Source organism: Vigna unguiculata, chromosome 9 (genome assembly GCF_004118075.2).
Source record: "Vigna unguiculata cultivar IT97K-499-35 chromosome 9, ASM411807v1, whole genome shotgun sequence".
Classification (NCBI taxonomy): domain Eukaryota; kingdom Viridiplantae; phylum Streptophyta; class Magnoliopsida; order Fabales; family Fabaceae; genus Vigna; species Vigna unguiculata.
The window spans coordinates 15,653,821-15,673,782 of NC_040287.1; the positions used below are offsets into that span (position 1 = coordinate 15,653,821).

Consider the following 19,962-nt stretch of genomic DNA (forward strand, 5'->3'; position numbering starts at 1 on the left):
AGACTCGCTGCCAAGCGGTTCCTCATAGGAACCCAAAACCCAAGCAAAAATACATGTGCCGCTTGACGGCAGTTCATTGCCCGCCAAGTGGTTTCGGGGAAATTTCCAGAAATCAAAAAATCAACCCAAATAGCAGGTACTCATGCATAATTATGTCTATATATCACACGATTTATCCTTAAACATAAAATTAACGAGTAACAACTCCCCTAACCTGGAATTTCCTTTGCTTAAAGTTTGAATTATAAGTCTTCCCTTGAGCACCAATGCCCTCCCTTTGATTCCTTCCCACAATAGCTTTTCTTTCCACACCAGAATCACAATTTTCTCTCTGAAATTTCACTCCTCACAAGGTCCTTTCTAATGAAAGCCTCATAAACCTTTTTTCTCTCCCTTAATTGACTTTTTAATTGGGTATTAAGGGTGATTAATGGCCAAAACGAAAATTATCTCATTGATGGTGGTAATTGCCATTCAAGCACAATTATGAGATGGTTTTCCAACCCCTACTTGGCTGCCCATTCAGCTAGGATTTCCTCTGCCCTTTCACATTCAAGCCAAAACTAATTTTAGCAAAAAGAAAGTTTATTTTGGTTCTACCAAGGTTTGAACTCATAATCATGCAAATGTCAAATCAATGCACAACCATTCAACCAATTCATGTTTTGTGATAATTCTTATAATTCTAAGGTTTTATTATCACTCAACATGATCATGCTCATAATTAAAATAATAACAATTAAATAACACATAAATGACATACATAGTACTCGAACCTAAGTCCTCTCACACAATCAAGTACTCTCAACCACTTGAGGTAGTACTTTTCCATGTCATAACAATCTCCATTAAATGCCATAAAGGCTCCCCTACCTATATTTATTAAATAATTATTTATTTAATTATAAAAATTTCACGGGTCTTACACCGTAGAGGAAACTGGCTCAAATCCTAGCAGAGCTCTGTAAAGAGAGAAAAAAGAGTGAGGAAAGGGGCTATCTTGCGAAATGGAGACAGAATGAGAGGGTTACAATACACCTTAAACTAAGATTGCCTGATTTGCCTTTTTCCCAACCTTTTTGTAAACTCAATCATCCGTGTTAGGTGACTAGACTAATGAAATCTCCTCACACCTTCTCTTCCCAACTCAAACATTTATACTTCTCCACCAACTTTGACTCTTACCTTGTCAAGCCCAGATCTTGAGTTCCCTTCTCTGGCTAAGCACCTACTCTTACTTCCTTACTTCTAGGTTGGCACCCTAACTTGAAATCATAACTCAAACCATCTCCTACTTCTCTTGCCCAACTTCCTCTGGGTAACTCCACAATTCTATCTTTGAATGAACACTAAACACCCTTAACTAATACTTATAAGAAAGACACCTTTGTTGTTTTGAAAGGACTGGTTTCAGTAGTAACCTCTATGTCGTGAGTAAGATAGTTCTTCGTGCGCACTTCTTACCATTCATAAGCATCACTTATCATCATTCCGCTGTGCTACTCTGATCCATACACAAAGCCACTTATTTGTTTACTCAAACTGATGCTACTTTCATGTCTGTTGTGGCAAGGAAGCAATCATCATTGAGAAACCTTCCTCCAAAACCTTTATGAAACTTGCAAAACCCTTTAAACTCCCCTTTTTATAGTCTTAGCATCCCATTTTCTCAAAATCGTATCCACCCTTTCAAATTAATGAGCTAAAAGATACATACAAGAGTGAAGATATGGTTATAAGGTTAAACCCCATACAGAATGAACACACCCAAGACAAAAAAGGAAGAAAAAGGGCGTTCGACTTACTTGAGGAAGGCTTCTGAATGGCTTATAGAAGAAATTGGCTCAAACCCTAACAAAGATCTGAAAAGAGAGAAAAGAGAGTGAGGAAAGGGGTTGTCTTGTGAAATGGAGGCATAATGAGAGGGTTAGGGCTGGAAAATGGTTTTGGGGCACCTATGGGCTGGTCTTAGGCCCAATAAATAAGGTTTAGGCCCTTAAACATTAAGGGCAGAAAAGTGGACCTTACAGTTTGTTTATTTTTAGTGCTGTTGCTATTTTTTTATAGCAAATGCTGTTGGTTCTTACTATTTTCATTGTTGCTGCTATTTTTTTTATTTTCAGTGTTGCTGTTATTTTTTTTATAGCAAATACTGCTACTATTTGTTATTTTCATTGTTGTTGTTGTTGTTTGTTTATTTTCAGTGCTGCTACTATTTTTTTATAGCAAATGTTGTTAATGTTGTTGTTTATTTACAACATTGTTGTTGTTGCTTTTTTGCTGCTGTTGTTTTCAATTTAAGTGCGTTGTTATTTGTAAATCCTAATGTGAGCATGAAGAATCCCTTGATAATGGTATGTGTGGATAAATTCAAAGGTGCAAATTGGCAATGTATGGATGTTAAAACATGATTGATGCATATGATTGGTGATGATGTAATTTGGGGTGTTGAAAGGTAAAAATATGCAATTTGGTATTTTGAACATTTGCCTATGATGATTGGGGTGGTGAAAACATTGATTCTGTAATAATTAAACCAGTAAAATCACATACTGGTGTAGTGCCTAGTGGTGTGGATTGGACCACTGGCGTCCGGCAGTGAGTTTAGACTGCTATGCAGTCTGCAGGACCATTTCGCCTGGTGGCGCTAAGGAAGTGCCAAGCGATAGTGTAGGCGTAAAAGGTAGGGTGATCTTTTGCTTGCATTTTGTGTGTTTTGCGATGTCAAACTTGGACCAGGAGATGCTTGAAAATATCACGAGCGGGTAGGTTCATGAGTGGTGATGAACGCATGATTAATTAGAATGGGGAGGTTCATATTAATGATGCTCTCGTGTGAGGATACGAGCAGGGATGTTCATATATTGCATGCTCACACTTGAGGGCTGCTGCGAGCGTGGAGGTTTGTAGTTGGATGGATCATGCGTGTTGGACTACGGGCGGGGAAGTCCATAGAGTTGGACTACGAGCGGAGCGGTTCGTAGAGGTTGGACTACGAGTGGGAAGGTTCATGGAAGCATGTGATATCCTGGGTTAGTAGTTTCATTTGTATAATGAGATGATGATCAGAGAACCTTGGGGCAATAAAGAGTTCAGATTTAAGCATTGAATTGAATAAACTAGCTTGGGTGAATCACTTTATTATTAATTTATATCATTATATTGTTACGAGCTCACCTTTTTTGTTTGTGTTTGACGATGATCGTGTGATTTGTCACACGTGAGCAAATGATGTTCCAGGTGATGCTGGAGACGCGTAGAGATGGAGAGAGGACCACCACTATGGGAATTTTATTATGATTATCTACGATTGTAGCTTTTATTTTAGTTGGTTTTGGAACTTGTATAATTATGGTTTTTGTGGATTTGTATTTAAGCGTGTTGGTTAAATTTTAAATTTTTGCGTTTGGGAATAACAATTCATGACAAATCAGCTTTTAATTCTGAATTATTTATTTTATGAAGTAATTTCCAGCTAGGACGTTATAATGATAGCTAATTAATTTTGTGACCTATGATTGGTAGATTTTCATTCGAATCAAGGAATCGACGATGTTTTCGTTATTGTTTTATCAAGTCTGCATTTGCATTTTATATCTATGTTGAGTTCCTTGAAATATGCCAACCCCCCTCTATCCTTTTTGTGTTGAATGGCAATCTAGAAAGTTTTGAATGAAAGGTTTGGTCACTGCGAGATGACCTTGGTTGAACTATTGAGTATTAAATTTACATGTTTTATTTGGTCGAGTACGACCTCGATCAGTGTGGTCCATAGCAGGTTTCTCGGACATGTTCTACAAGTTGTGGCTTGTAAGTGTGGCAGCAAGGCATCTTAAGATATTTATCCAAAGACGTAGAAAATAGATAACATGGTGGTGGCCATGTGATATGTAATCAAAGGTTAGAGCTCCTTTGATGTATGTTTGTGCATATAATTAAACTTTATATATATATATATATATATATATATAGAGAGAGAGAGAGATTAAATGTTAACTCACCCTATCTACTTGTGCTTGGCGACGATCGTGTATGTGTTACACGGGAGCACATCATGTTGCATGTAGTTCTGGTGAGACATAGAGCCAGAGCGATGATAGCATGGGAAAGAGCTTTATCAGAGTTTTATTATTTATGGTTTTGAATAATTTTGTAAACCTTTATGTTACCAAACTTTGATATTGTGTTTGAGTTTTATAAAGTATGGATTTAATTGTAGCAACCTCAACCTTCAAAATTTATGAATACCACATTGCGATCCCCTCAAGATGACTTAGATTCCATGACCTTTTATAATATATAAATAAATAATAATTATACTTTAATTGTTTATAATACCAAACAAATATATATATATATATATATTATATTTATTACGTAAAACCACCATAGGAATATTATCTATTAAGGTATATTTATATATTCATATATATATTCCTTTATATATCATTGCTATAAATCATGCATTTAGGTAAAGTCTATATAAAAAAAACTACTTTAATATTTAATATATATACTATATACCACATATTGCACCACCAAAGTAAGGAATATGGCCAAAGCATGAATTGTCTCACCAAGTTTCAAGGTTCTAACATCTCTCTCAAGGAACCCCTAAATTTCTACCAATACACAGGATCAACTAAGACACAAAAACTGCACTGCATCAGGATGCCCACAATTTTCGTAAACAGCAGTAAAAAAAGATTCCCCTCAATGTAACCAATACTACACCAAATATATATATATATATATATATATATATATATATATATATACATATTTTTAGCCTTGACCCAAAACCCACATTCTACACCATTGTTGCAGCACCTTGGTGTGCGAAAACGAATTTGGCTCAAACACTGCATCCCTGCGAGAACTAGTAACTACAGATGTCCACCGTCATAGCCCGGTTCTATCATCACAAACGTGAAGTGCGAGTCTTCCTTCATCAAATACATCATCCAATGCGAAGCTAATGATTCAAAACGCGTCCTAAAAACCACCAGAGTGGTCGAAAAGAAGAACAAAAAAGGGAAACAAAACCCCACGCAAACCCAAGATTCTTTCTATATGGCTCATACAACACATCCATAAAGAACCAAGAGGAACCCATCCCTCTCACTCGTAGGTTTCCATAAACAGTATACAGGAAAACCTTATCAAACAACCAAAGTGCAAAGAAATTAACAAGTTCAGCTGCCCCTAACCTGTAATTCCTGCTAAAAATTAATCCACGGACACTCTTCTTTGCTCCAACTTTAATCTCCACCCTTGAGACCTTTTCCCAACCTTTTAGGGTTCTAAACTCTCTGATAATAGCCACACGAAATTAACCTAGTCCCCTCCTCTTTTCAGCCCTAAAAATAATTTTAATAAAATAAAAACGAAAATAATTGAAATCCTCTACTTAATTTTTGTCCTTAAAGTCTAATTAAGACTCATAACTCCCTTGTCTGTGTCCAGATTCGTAGAACTCACCTCCAACTTTTCACCTACTCAAATTCTTCCCTAAGAAGGCAAAAATTAAATATTATGATTTTACTCTAAACAAGGTTCGAACACACCACCACTCGATTATCAAGTTAATACACAACCAACTGAATCAATTCCTGTTTCATGAAAATTTCTATAAATCTAGAAATGTATACTCACTTATCACGCCCAACATATCTTAAAAATAATAAAATTAATTAACACACAATTATCATACATAAGACTCGAACCCAAGTCCTCTCGTACAATCAAGTCCTCTCAACCATTTGAGCTAGTATTATTCAACATCATAAAGGTTAACATTAATTGCCATAAATGCTTCCACTACCCGTATTTATTAAATAATTATTTATTTAATTATTTAAATTCCTCGGATCTTATAGATGTCATTTGGTTTTTTTACCAATTGGCCCAAATTCAATCACCACATTTGTAATTAACCTTCAAAATAGAGAATTACCCAAGTCTAATTGTCTGCAAGAATTGAAAAGCTATTTTCCACATATGGGTGATCTTAGGCTGCCATTTGTACAAAAAGGTAAAAGCTACTCATCACTTAAATGGTCAGTGGTTATCACCTAATAGTTCTAGTCAACTAAGGAGATGTGATGTGGGTTTTTTTACCAGTTGGACCAGATACAATCACCATATTTATAATTAACCTTCATAATAGTGAAATAGAAAGGTCTAATTGTTTGAAAAAATTGAAAATATATTTGCCACCCATTGGTGTTGTCAAGCTATAAATTGTACAAAACGTCATAGGCTAAATGGTCAATAGTAATCACGTAACATTTCCTTATTAGCCTCAAACCTCCTCAATTGTTTCAAACATTCATACTACTTAATGACCATGGTTTATTTTAGTTAAAGAGGTCACTATATTTTTCTTACTTGTGGGTGATGTCAGGTGGTGACTCTATACAAAAAGTTATGGGTTGCTCATCACTTAATAGTTTAGTGCTCATCAGGTATTAGTTCTAGTCAAATACGATCAACTGCACTATAATAATTTTTGACATGTTACTTAGCGCACCTTAAACCTCCTCAATTGTTACTAACCTTTAAACCACTTAATCACCATGGTTTATTTTTGGGAAGGATGTCACTATATTTTTTCTCACTTGTGGGTGATGTCAGGTGATGTCAGGTGATGACTTTGTACAAAAGGTTATGGGCTGCTCATCACTTAATAGTTTAGTGCTTATCGAGTAAAAGTTCCACTAAAATATGGTCAACTAAACTACAATATTTTTTGCAAAGTTACTTAGCCCACCTTAAACCTCCTCAATTCTTACTAACCTTCATACCACTAAATTACCATGGTTTATTTTTGTGAGGTAGGTCACTATATTTTTGTCACTTATGGGTGATGTCAGGTGGTGACTCTATACAAAAAGTTATGGGTTGCTCATAACATAATAATTCAATGTTCATCAGGTTCTAGTTTTAGTGAAACATGGTTAACTGAACTACAATAATTTTGGATAACTTACTTAGTCCACTTAAAACCTCCTCAATTCTTACTAACCTCCATACCACTGAATTACCACGGTTTACTTTAGGGAAGGAGATCACTATATTTTTCTAACTTGAGGGTGGTGTCAGGTGGTGACTTTGTATAAAAAGTTATGGGCGGCTCATCACTTAATAGTTCAATGCTCATCAAGTATTACTTCCACTTAAATATGGTCAACTGAACTACAATAATTTTTAACAAATTAGTTAGCCCACCTTAAACCTCCTCAATTGTTACTAACCTTTAAACCACTTAATCACTATGATTTATTTTAGGGAAGGAGGTCACTACATTTTTCTCATTTTTCGGTGATGTGAGGTGGTGACTTTGTACAAAAGGTTATGGGTTGCTCATCACTTAATAATTCAGTGCTCATAAAGTAAAAGTTCAAATGAAATATGGTCAATTAAAGTACAATAATTTTTGACAAGACACTTAGCCCACCTTAAACCTCATCAATTCTTACTAACCTTCGAACCACTTAATTACCATGGTTTATTATAGGGAAGGAGGTCACAATTTTTTCTCACTTTTGGGTGATGTCAGGTGGTGACTCTGTACAAAAAGTTATGGGTTGCTCATCACTTAATAATTCAGTGCTTATAAAGTAAAATTTCAAATGACATATGGTCAATTGAAGTACAATAATTTTTGACAAGATACTTAGCCAACCTTAAACCTCATCAATTCTTACTAACGTTCGAACCACTTAATTACCATGGTTTATTTTAGGGAAGGAGGTCACAATTTTTTCTCACTTTTGGGTAATGTCAAGTGGTGTCTCTATACAAAAAGTTATCGGTTTCCCATCACATAATAATTCAGTGCTCATCAGGTATTACTTCAAGTGAAATATGGTAAACTGAACCACAATAATTTTGGACAAGTTAGTTAGCCCACCTTAAACCTCTTCAATTCTTACTAACCTTCACACCACTTAATCACCGTGATTTATTTTAATGAAAGAGGTCACTATATTTTTCTCATTTATGGGTGATGTCAGGTGGTGACTTTGTACAAAAAGTTATGGGTTGCTCATCACTTAATAGTTGATCATCAGGTAAAAGTTCTTGTGAAATATGGTCAACAAAACAATAATATTTTTTGACAAGTTATTTAGCCCACCTTAAACCTCCACAATTCTAATTAACCTGCATAACATTGAATTACCATAGTAGAAAAGGTTATATTCTGGTCATCACATACATTTTCAGTGTTCATCAAGTAATCCAACCATTCAATTAAGTTGATGTTTCAGTGATAGACGAATTCCTTCACAGGAAAGTGCAGAAAATAAGTTCATTGCCATACATTTAGTACATTGATCCAAACACATATAGTCATCAAGTTCAAACTACCTATGAGAAGATAAAAAGGGAAACTTAAACTTAAATGCATTATAAATTGAAGACAATAAATAGTTTTCCCAAATTATATAGTCATCCCACATTAACTAAGAGATATATTATCCAAAGCAGAGGATCCATCTTTGGAGCTTTCCCCAACCTCAAAACATTGATTAGTGGTAGGTGGAGTAACCATCCTATCCAGTATTTCATCCACATTGACACCACACTAGTTTCCACATTTGGTCCCATATTGTGGTGGACATTGTCTTCCATAATTGTGGTTTCATTTGGTTTTTGATTAGGTTAGACATTCCTGTCCACATTTGGTTCCTCCGTTGGCTTGACGATATAATTAAGTCGCACTACATGCATACAAGCCTTAACTTCTTTTATAGGAATTTTTATATCACATTTGAAGACCTATTCATCACAATAAGTAATAATACCTTTAAAGTGTGAGATGTACAATGTATTTGAATAAAGAAAATATATCTGTGAAGTTATTTCATTTGCCTTTACAATGTTCCTCAATGTGATGTTGAGGTAATACGTCTTTTTTTCTGGTTTGCCAATGGCAACCTATGCATTCAATAACCATTCAATGTTATTATTAATAGTATGGGATGACAATGAACAAAAAATCCATAAATTTTATGTAGTTTTTATACTTATTTCAAGAGTAGGACAAATCCAACACCAACGTTTGAACCAAATTCAACATCCTTCAGCACTTTATTGTGGACACTACCCTTGGTGGTATCATATGTTTTTTATGTCTCCATCCTCAACTAATGCTACATGTTATTGCATGAATGTATCCATTATAATGATATCCACAATATAGTCATTATAAATTGTATTAATAGTAAGAAAAGAAGTTAACCATGGTACTTTATGAACATTTCCGCCCACTTCCAACCATTTGAATAAAATCTTGTGCATGACTCGCAACAGCCATTTTATTCATGAACCCCTGCATGTTGTCTGATTCATATAGTTGCCTTTTCAAAAGCACAACTTTGGCATTTCCTGTTGGTCGAAGGATTATAGGGGTGTCCGAGTTCCACGGTTCAATAAACTCCTTGAGCACTTCGTCGTCAACTGCCAAGGCCTCCCAAGGATCCATTAGTGAAATGAAATGTACTTTACTTCAAAGTTATGTGGTCCAAATCCAACCCGAATCTTGATTTTTAAAGGTCAGCTGGGGTATTCATTATTAAATTGCTTATTTAATAATCATCCATTTATTATAAACAAATGAAGAGTTGAAATGACCACAATGCCCTTCAATAACTTTATGTACACATCAAAGTTAATGTCATCCCTTCAACCTGCGTATTATTTCATTGCAATAAAGTGTCTCCCACCCCCATGCACAACAAAATTAAGTTCTTATTATTGCAATAAACCTCGATGGTGAAAACTAGGGTTTTAATCCAATGAAATCAAAGTAGGGAAAGAAGCATTTAATGTTGATGGCGTAGCGCCAAGATGCAGATAAAAAGTTATTACAGACCCTAAAACTAAGTGAGTCTTGTTCTTTTATTCGTTTAATTTTTTTTGGTAAAACAATTTCGTCCCCAATCTAGTGGTATGAGGTGTGAGTGGCTGGCTGCACTTAATGCATGAAATATCTCATATTATGCATTCTTCTTAATCCTTCAACACTGGTGTCTTTTGAAATTTGTTAAACCTATCCCATCTACATTTCAACTACAAAGTGCAGGGTTAAAACAATACATATGGAAACTTTATGGTTCTTAAAAAATCAATTAGTTCAACCCAATCCATTTGTTTTATAGATTGTTAGTACTACTTTTTTAAAGGAGGTAATTTTTGGGGGCGTATTGCCCACGACATTAAACCTTGAGCATCTTCCAAAGGTAATGCAGTCAAAACATTAATATATGCATATAACAATATCATGTTCATGATAATTTAATTTTTATTATTTATAAATGCAAATTGCTATTTTAATGGAGCTCATTTCACTGGGCATAGTGTGCATTAGATGAAACTTTAAACACCTTAGAATGCTAATGCAGTTAGAACTATAGTATTTGTCACTAGTGCAGATTTGGGATTTTACCTCGCCTTATAGGCCTCGGTTGACGAGCAACCGAAGCATATAACGGTGCGGTGGCAATTTTGAAATTAATTGCAACTTATAGGCCTCGGTTCAGCCAAAAACTGGTGCCAAATGCTGCTTTAGGCCTCGGTTCATAAGAAACCGGTGCCAAACGCTGTTTACAGAACCCCTTCTTCCTCGCGCGCGCAGCTGCCATTTCTCTCTGCAAATTCCGGCGAGTCTCTAGAAGTTCCGGCCACTCCATCAACGCGAGCCCCGTGCTGCCACTGCCACCGCCTCTCGTGCTGCCGCTGCCACTGCCGCTGTTGCGCTGCCGTCGTCGCTGTTTCTTCTTCTCTCCGCGACTTCCGGCGAGCCACCACTCGAGACCACCATGCGAGCCTCCTGCCATCACCGCTGTCTCGTCTCGCATCCAGCCACCGCAATCTCGTCGCGCCTCCAGCCACCACCACGCGAGACCACCACGCGAGCTCTTGCCGCCGTCTCGTCTCGCGTCCGTCCACCACCACGCGAGACCACTGCCGCTGTCTCGTCCCTCTCTCTGTCTCTCTTCAAGTGTTCCGGCGTCCCTCTACCACCACGCGAACACTTTCGTTCTTTTGCCGCAATTGTCACGCCGCGGTTTTCTTTAAGGTAAATTTCGAACGCGTTTTTGTTTGATTTTCTGTTTTTGTGTATGTTAATTTTAAATTTTAGTTATTGTGAGTGTTAATTTGGATTGAGATAGAAATTGTTTGGAGTGTTTTGATTAATTTTGTGAAAGGATTGAGTCTCAATTTAAGAGCATTGTGTCTTCAGACGTAGAGCATTAAGTCTGAATTTAATTTAAGAGAATTGTAAAAACACTATAATTAAATAGGTAATATATGATGTTAAGGAAATTGTTGTTTTTGCTTTTATTTGTGACTTATGACTTTCTCTTGTGTTTTTTGTTATCTCTTGTAGCTTTCAAACGCGTTGAATTGCAATCTTCCAGTGTCATCTGCTCTTTTTACGCGCTCCCAGGTTCCTAATTCTAATATTTTCCTACGATGCCAATCTGTTGTTTGCTTTATATATTTTATTAATTATTTGTTAAAACATGTTGTTTGTTTTTCTTATATGTGAGTTAGCCTTAGTTTCCCGTTTGAGATTCAATACGTAAATTATGTATTGTCCCCGAGTTTTCATTTTGAAAAAATTACATTTTTTTAAAATTAGATATAAGGGGATACAATACTAATAATTTAAATGTATTGAATCTTGAATTGTCCGATTGGACAGTTTAAGAAGATTAATCACTTTCTAGTAATTTATTAGTGCATATATATTTAAAATACATATCTTAAAATTCATGAATATTTGTCAATTGTGTTTTGTATTGATCTTCGGGTGCATATTTGATTGTGGTTTATAATCACTTTCATTTCGTGTATCCTGAAGGCCAATGCGAAATGCTGGCAAAATTTCGTGAAATTTAAGATATGTATTTTAAAAGTAATATGTACCAATAAAATAAGGAAAGTGAATCTTCTTAAATGGGATAGGGTCACACCTTGATTACGACGTGAGCATTGATTCAAAGATTATTGAAATTGTTCACGCAATTTCAGTATGGATCGAGATTGGATTAATTTACCACGTATTAGCGCTGAGTATGAGAATGAAGTAGAAGAATTTATAAAATTTGCGCAACGTTATGAGGGGAGAAGTGATGATGAGGTGAAGTTCAGATGTCCGTGTGTCAACTGTTTGAATGGAAGAAAATTGAATGCAACTCAAGTTAGGGAACATCTTATTTGTGATGGTTTCCTTAAAAGTTATACAATATGGACATGGCACGGCGAATTAATACACATTCCAACTATTTCTCGATCTGAATATCTTGCCAACTCCTCCATGAAAGAGCGACGAGAAGAGCGACGGGAAGAGCGATGTGAAGAGCGATGTGAAGAGCGAGTAGAAGAAGACAATATAGAGGATATGATACGGGATGTTGGCGCAGAAGCTTTTGCACAAGCGCATGTGTATGAGACGATGTCTGCTGATGCGGAAACTCCGCTGTATGTTGGTTTAACTAAGTTCACGCGATTATCAGCAGTTTTAAGACTTATGAATTTGAAAGCGACCAATGGTTGGACAGATAAAAGCTTCACAGAATTGCTCGTGCTCTTGAATGAAATTCTTCCCGAAGGAAATACTCTACCCACTCGAAACTATGATGCCAAGAAAATTCTTTGTCCGATGGGTATGGAGTATAAAAGGATACACGCATGTCCTAATGATTGCATATTATACAGAAAAAAATTTGAAGATTTGAAAAAATGTCCAAAGTGTGGGTCATCACGGTACAAGCAGAAAAGAAACAGTGAAGATAATGGTCAAATAGAGAAGGAAGGATCTGCTTTGAAAGTAGTCTGGTACCTTCCAATCGTGCCTAGACTTAAGCGTTTGTTTGCAAATCCTAAAGACGCTAAAAACCTTAGATGGCATGCAACTGAGAGAAGATGTGACGGACTCCTTCGTCATCCAGCTGATTTAATGCAATGGAAAAATATTGATCAGGAATTTCCCAAGTTCGGTGAAGAATGTAGAAATATTCGTTTTGGCTTAGCTACCGATGGAATGAATCCATTTGGTAATTTAAGTACAAATCACAGTTGTTGGCCTGTTATATTATTCATTTACAACTTATCTCCTGGACTCTGCATGAAGAGAAAATACATGATGTTGTCTATGATGATATCTGGTCCAAAGCAGCCTGGAAATGACATAGATGTATATCTCAATCCTCTAGTTGAAGACTTGAAGGTGTTGTGGGTTGATGGTGTTGAAGTATTTGATGTTGTTGCTTCTGAAACTTTCATGATGCATGCAATGTTATTTTGCACCATTAATGACTTTCCAGCTTATGGTAATTTGTCAGGGTACAGTGTCAAGGGTCATAAAGCATGTCCTATATGTGAAGAAAACACTGCATCTCATCAATTGTAAAATGGAAGGAAGACCGTGTATCTGCGCCATCGAAGGTTTTTACAAGCTAATCATCCTTATCGAAGGTTAAAGAAAGCATTCAATGGACATCAAGAGAATGACAAAGCACCAACTCCATTAACTGGCATTGAAATTCATGAAAAAGTTAATAAATTACATCATGTATTTGGTAAAACGTCCAAGAAGTCATCTGCATCGAGCCCTTGGAAGAAAAAATCAATATTCTTTGACCTTCCATATTGGTCAAAGTTAGAAGTTAGGCATTGCATAGATGTCATGCATGTAGAGAAGAATGTGTGTGATAGCTTGATTGGTACACTACTCAACATTCAGGGAAAGACAAAAGATGGAGTAAATGCTCGTTTGGATTTGGTTGAAATGAAGATCCGAGAAGACTTGGCACCAAGGGAGGTTGGTAGGCGCACTTATTTGCCCCCTGCATGTTACACTATGTCCAGACAAGAGAAGATAAGTTTTTGCTTATGTTTAAAGAGTGTCAAGGTACCTCAAGGATACTCTTCAAATATTCAGAGTTTAGTGTCCATGCAAGACTTGAAGCTTGTTGGCCTCAAGTCTCACGATTGCCACATCTTAATGCAACAATTGTTACCTGTAGCTATTCGTGGAATTTTACCCAAAAATGTTAGACAAACTATAACGCGTTTGTGTGCATTCTTCTCTTCAATTTGTAGCAAAGTCATTGATCCTTTAAAGTTAGATGAACTTCAAGCCGAAATTGTTATCATCTTGTGTCAACTAGAGATGTTTTTCCCTCCATCATTTTTTGACATCATGGTACATTTACTTGTTCATGTGGTGAGAGAAATCAAGTTTTGTGGACCAGTATACTTAAGATGGATGTATCCCATTGAACGTTACATGAAGATTTTGAAAGGGTATGTGAAAAATCAATATCGTCCAGAAGCTTTAATGATCGAAAGATATATTGCTGAAGAAAGTGTCGAGTTCTGTTCAGATTACATGGCAAAAGCAAAACCGATAGGAGTTCCTCACAGATCATGGTTGAACAGGTGTTCTATAAGTAACAGCATACGAGGTGTGAGTGTGGTTACCAAAAATCGCGAAGAGTTGATGCAAGCACACCTATACATTTTGAACAACACAAATGAGGTAATGCCTTACTTATCTGCACACAAAGTCATTGTGAAAGAGAACAATCCAAGACAATCAGAGAAATGGCATTTGATGGAACATAATAGAACATTCATGCCTTGGTTTAAATCTGAGGTTTTGAAAGATGCGCAATGCTCTAAGACTTTGATGTGGTTAGCAAATGGGTTGAAATTTGATGTCATCTGTTGTACAGGTTATGAAATCAATAATTGCACATTCTATACAAAGTGTCTTGATGATAAAAGCACAGTACAAAATAGTGGAGTCAGTCTTGAAGCCGAGTCGCTACAATTTTCTACATCTAAAGATCAAAATCCCGTAGTAGGATCAATGACATACTATGGTGTAATACAAGAGATATGGGAGGTTGATTATACCATGTTTACTATTCCACTGTTCAAATGTAAGTGGATTGACAATAAGAGTGGTGTCAAAATAGATGAATCAGGAATGACTCTAGTGGATTTTCGAAAGGTGGGTTATCGAGACGAGCCATTTATCATGGCACAACAAGCATCTCAGGTTTTCTATGTTAAAGATCCTGCGTCTGAACATTGGTTTGTCGCTCTTCATGGAAAAAAACAAATTGATCCTAATGAAGAGAATATGAGTGATCTTAATATTGCTGTCACCCACCCATTTAGAAGAACGACAAATGTTGATGAAATCCATCTAGTTGATGATGTACATGCAATTCGAGAAGATCACGATGAAGGAATATACATATGACCAATCAATAACTTTATGTATGAATTTCATATTCTTGTTAACATTTAGGTGTTTTGTTAAATAATGTTTTATATATTAATTTGTCAGTTGCTTATTAATGTTTTTTTATGTTTTCATTTCACAGATACATGGCTGAACATACTTCATCAGAGGATGAAGCACCTACTAAGAGACCCACTAGAGGAGCCACTAGGTTGAGAGAGCTCTTAATTAGAAGAGCTAAAGGTCAGAAAACACATGTTGATATTAACGTCGACACTGGTGAACCTAGTGGTCGTTATGGGGACGTCTTCAAAAGCTATTTAGGAATGTTGGCACGAGAGAGAATATCAATCCTTACGCCATCTTTTGATCATGTCACTGAAGTTGATCGGGAAATGATATGGCAAGATTTATTGGTAACTAATATTAATGTTATTAAAGTTATACTTTGACTTTGTTGATAATATGATAAATATTGTTGATGACATTTTCTATATTGCAGCTAACATTTGATATTCCAAATGTGCCGACCTTAAGACAAAAATGTTTGTCATCGGTGGCTGAGAAATTTCGTGGTTTTAAGACCAAGTTGACGTCAAGGTATGTCTTTGGACATAAAAAGAATGAAAATCCATTGTTGAAATACACTTGGATTGATGAAGACACATGGCGTCAGTTTCTTGAGCTTCGGACATCTGAGGGATGGCAGGTATGTTTATTTGAAATCATCAATAGCACAATTGATAATTATGCAAAATTTTAACTAATTCATAAAATGGGTTTTATATGGTACAGGTCAAGAGGAAAAAGGCTCAAAGCATAAGTGCTCAAAATAGAAACCCGCACATATTATCTCGTGGTGGGTATAGAAAACTTGAAGAGAAGATAATGACAGAAAAGAAAAAATCTAGGCCCCCACCTTCTGAGGGTGAAGATACTGAGCCTCCTTCACCACCATCACGTCATCAGAAGTGGAAGTTAGCCCGTTTACGCTCATCAGGCAACTACACTTCTGACTCTGCACGAGAAATCTCTGAGAAAATTGTAAGATACAATTCTTATCTAAATTGCTCGTTCATGTTTTATATTGTATTTTGATTTATAAATGTTTTTGTTACCTTGTAGGATTCGTTGGTTGAGCAGACCTCCCAAGGAGGATTCATTCCAGAAGGTCGTCATGACATACTTGCTGCTGGATGATGTAAGTCTTTTACTTGCTACTTGGAGCTTGCACGAGGACAAGAAGAACTCAATATTACCATTATTCAATTATGGATGATGTAAGTCTTTTAGTCATTATATATAGTTATTTGATATATTTATGTATTTACTTATATCAAATCAATTTTTGGTTTAGGTATCTGTCTGGTGTCACTGAAACTATGGGGCTGAATGATGTATATGGGTTTATAGACCCCCAACTCACCCATGAAGGCAACAAGTTTGATGACATTCAAGCATATGTGACCAAATGCTTTCAACGTGGAAAAGAAATTTATTTTGTCCCTTATGTTGCTGGGTAAGTCATTTTTGTTAACTTATGAATATAATAAGTCATTTTAATGCATAACAATGAATTTATTTTCTTATCAGGCGTCATTGGCAGTTACTTGTGGTTTCCCTAAGGGAGAACCTTGCTGTGTGGTTTTGCTCTTTGCATCGCCCTCCCCCCAACCATCTTAGACAAGTGATAGATTGGTAAGAACCTCAATATCAATCTTATGAATATGACATGTCATATAAAAATATCCTAACTTATTCCCTATTTCATAGTTCAATTGCTGCACATAACATGTTGTTAGGGAGATCAACGGCTAAGGCAAAAGGTCTTGTATGGTGTTCTCTCCAGGTTTGATATTTCTATCCATATCTTCATGATTGTTTGCTTGATTTTCTTCATTAATTAATTGTAAAGTTGTTAATATAATGTAGTGTAATAGACAAACCGACTCATATGAGTGCGGTTACTATATAATGCAATGGATGACAACCATTGTGCGTGCTCGTATTACAACAAATTGGGAAACGGTAATATATATTTGAATTAAAATGAATACTTTGCAATATTTCCTTTTTATATACTAACTTAACTTAATCTATTATTTTGTAGACATTCAAGAGTCCTGCAGCAATTCCCGCAAAGTCCATCAAGTTTGGTAGGATAGCATGTGCCAAATATATAATTGAAATGTACCATAGTATTGATTAGAACATGTATGTTGATTACAAAAGATTTGTGATTGTCTTTTAAATGAATTTGAATTGTAGATGTGTTTTAAAATATTCTGTTCTGGTCTATTTTGGTCTGTGCTGGGTGCTGAATAAAATTTGCAGGTTCAAATGTGGGAATAACACCAAATCAGAAACTGCATTAAAAAAAAAACAGCGTATTAGGCCTCGGTTCATACCAAAACCGAGGCCAAAAAGGGTATCGAATTTAAAAAAAAAAAAAAGCCCATATGGCCTCGGTTCGTACCAGAACCGAAGCAAAAAGTAAACTTTTGGCCTCGGGTGCAACCAAAACCGAGGCCAAAAAGCGTATCGAAATTAAAAAAAAAAAAAAGAAACCCATATGGCCTCGGGTGCAATCAAAACCGAGGCCAAAAGGGTATCGAATTTAAAAAAAAAAAGAAGCTCATATGGCCTCGGGTGGCCCTGAAAACCGAGGCCAAAAGGTGGGCTCTATGGCCTCGGGTTCGACTGAACCGAGGCAGAAGGGCACTTTATGGCTTCGGTTCTTAACCGAGGCCAAAAGCTGTGCTCTTTTGGCCTCGCCCCAATATGCTTCGGTTCCAGAACCGGTGCAAAATATGATAAACAACCGCTGCCAAAGGCCCTTCCTGCACTGGTGTGTGTATAACATTACCATTATCATGACAATTTTTTGTATTATTTTTAGATGGATGATTTAGAAGCAAGCAACGTGATGGGTTTGGAGGACATCATATTTTTAGAGGAGGATCAACGGACAACTAACATTAATGATGACAACTTAATGCCTAAAGATTATATACCAAAATATTGTGATGAACTTGTGTGCCCCGACGTTGGGATGTGGTTCGATATTTTACAAGGACTATGCAATGAGTCATGGTTTTGGAATCAGAATCAGAAATTCTAGAAAAGATGATGATAACCAAATGTGTTATGTAAAATTGGTGTGTTCTCGTGAGGGCAAGTATGTGTCATCCATACCACCAGAAATAAAGACTCAACCCACCCAAAGAAAGCAATGTCTTGAACGCATAACCGCTATTAGAAAGCAAGATAGATGGATGATAACCAGTATCGTTCATGATCACAATCATGAAGTCAGTCAAACCAAGTCAAGGCTAATACGAGCGAATAAGAAGCTTAGTATGCAAGTGAAAAGAACATTTGACTTAAATGACAAGGCAAGTGTGCGTCTTCACAAGAGCTTTCGCTCTTTGGTTTGTGAAGTAGGAGGATTTGATAACTTACAGTTTATGGAAAGAGACGCAAGAAACTACAATGATCAAAAGAGACGCGCATTGGGGAAGGAAAGTGATAGGCAAGCTTTGTTGAACCACTTTTCAGCTATGACAGACCTCAACAAAAATTTCATTTTTAAAATTGATATTGGTGGAGATAATCGAATATGCAATGTATTTTGGGCAGATGCAAGAAGTAAGGTTGCATGTGTAGATTTTGGGGATGTTGTTTCATTTGATACAACTTACTTAACAAATAAGTACGACATGCCTTTTGCACCATTTGTTGGTGTTAATCACCATAACTAATCAGTGTTATTAGGATGTGGATTGTTATCTGCTATACAACATGCCTTTTGCATCATTTGTTGGTGTTAATCAGCATAACTAATCAGTGTTATTAGGATGTGGACTGTTATCTGCTGTAGACACTGACACATTTGTCTGCCTATTTCAATGGTTGTGACGCATGGGGAATAAAGCACCTCAAGGAGTTGTGATTGATCAATGCAAGGCGATGCAAAATGCCATTGCAATTGTCTTCCCCAACACACGACACCGTTGGTGTCTTTGGCATATCATGAAGAAACTTCCTGAAAAATTGAGTGGTTATAATAAGTACAAGGAAATCAAGCATGGCCTAAAGAAATTGGTTTACGACTCATCTAGTGTTATGGACTTTGAAAGTGGCTGGGCAAAGTACATTGACAATTATGACTTGCAACTAAATGAATGGCTTTATTTAACCTATTTAAAGAAAGGCATCGATGGGTTCCATGCTATTTGAAAAGTCATTTTTGGGCTGGCATGTCAACAACTCAAAGAAGTGAGGGGATGAATGCTTTCTTTGATAGTTTCATCAACTCTACAACAACACTCCAGTAATTTGTAGTTCAATATGACAACGTCATTAATTCCAAGGTTGAGAAGGAGTGCGCAATAGACTTTAGTTCACATAATACCACTCTTCCTTGTCGATCTCGATCATTATTTAGAGTTTCAGGATGAATACACTCATGCCAAGTTTGGGGAAGTGCAAACAAAATGCCAAGTTCAGGGAAGTGCAAACAGAATTCAAATGTAAGATGAATTGTAATGTTAAAAATGTTACATTTGATGGAAGTAGGTCTACATATACTATTAAAGAGGCTTATATATGAAAAGACCAAAGTGCAAAAAAATTAATGAAGTTATCTTTCATCAATTGCTAAAAGAAGTTGAGAGGTATCCTTTGTCGCC

General features: G+C 36.3%; 1 protein-coding gene across 1 annotated transcript; it reads left to right on the plus strand.

Moving 5' to 3' along the window:
- The first annotated feature begins 18,354 nt into the window (after window positions 1–18,354).
- Window positions 18,355–19,032, plus strand: LOC114163491 (protein FAR1-RELATED SEQUENCE 5-like). The gene has a single exon (XM_028047800.1). It carries the CDS (start codon window positions 18,355–18,357, stop codon window positions 19,030–19,032), a length of 678 nt encoding a protein of 225 aa, XP_027903601.1.
- The last annotated feature ends 930 nt before the right edge of the window (window positions 19,033–19,962 follow it).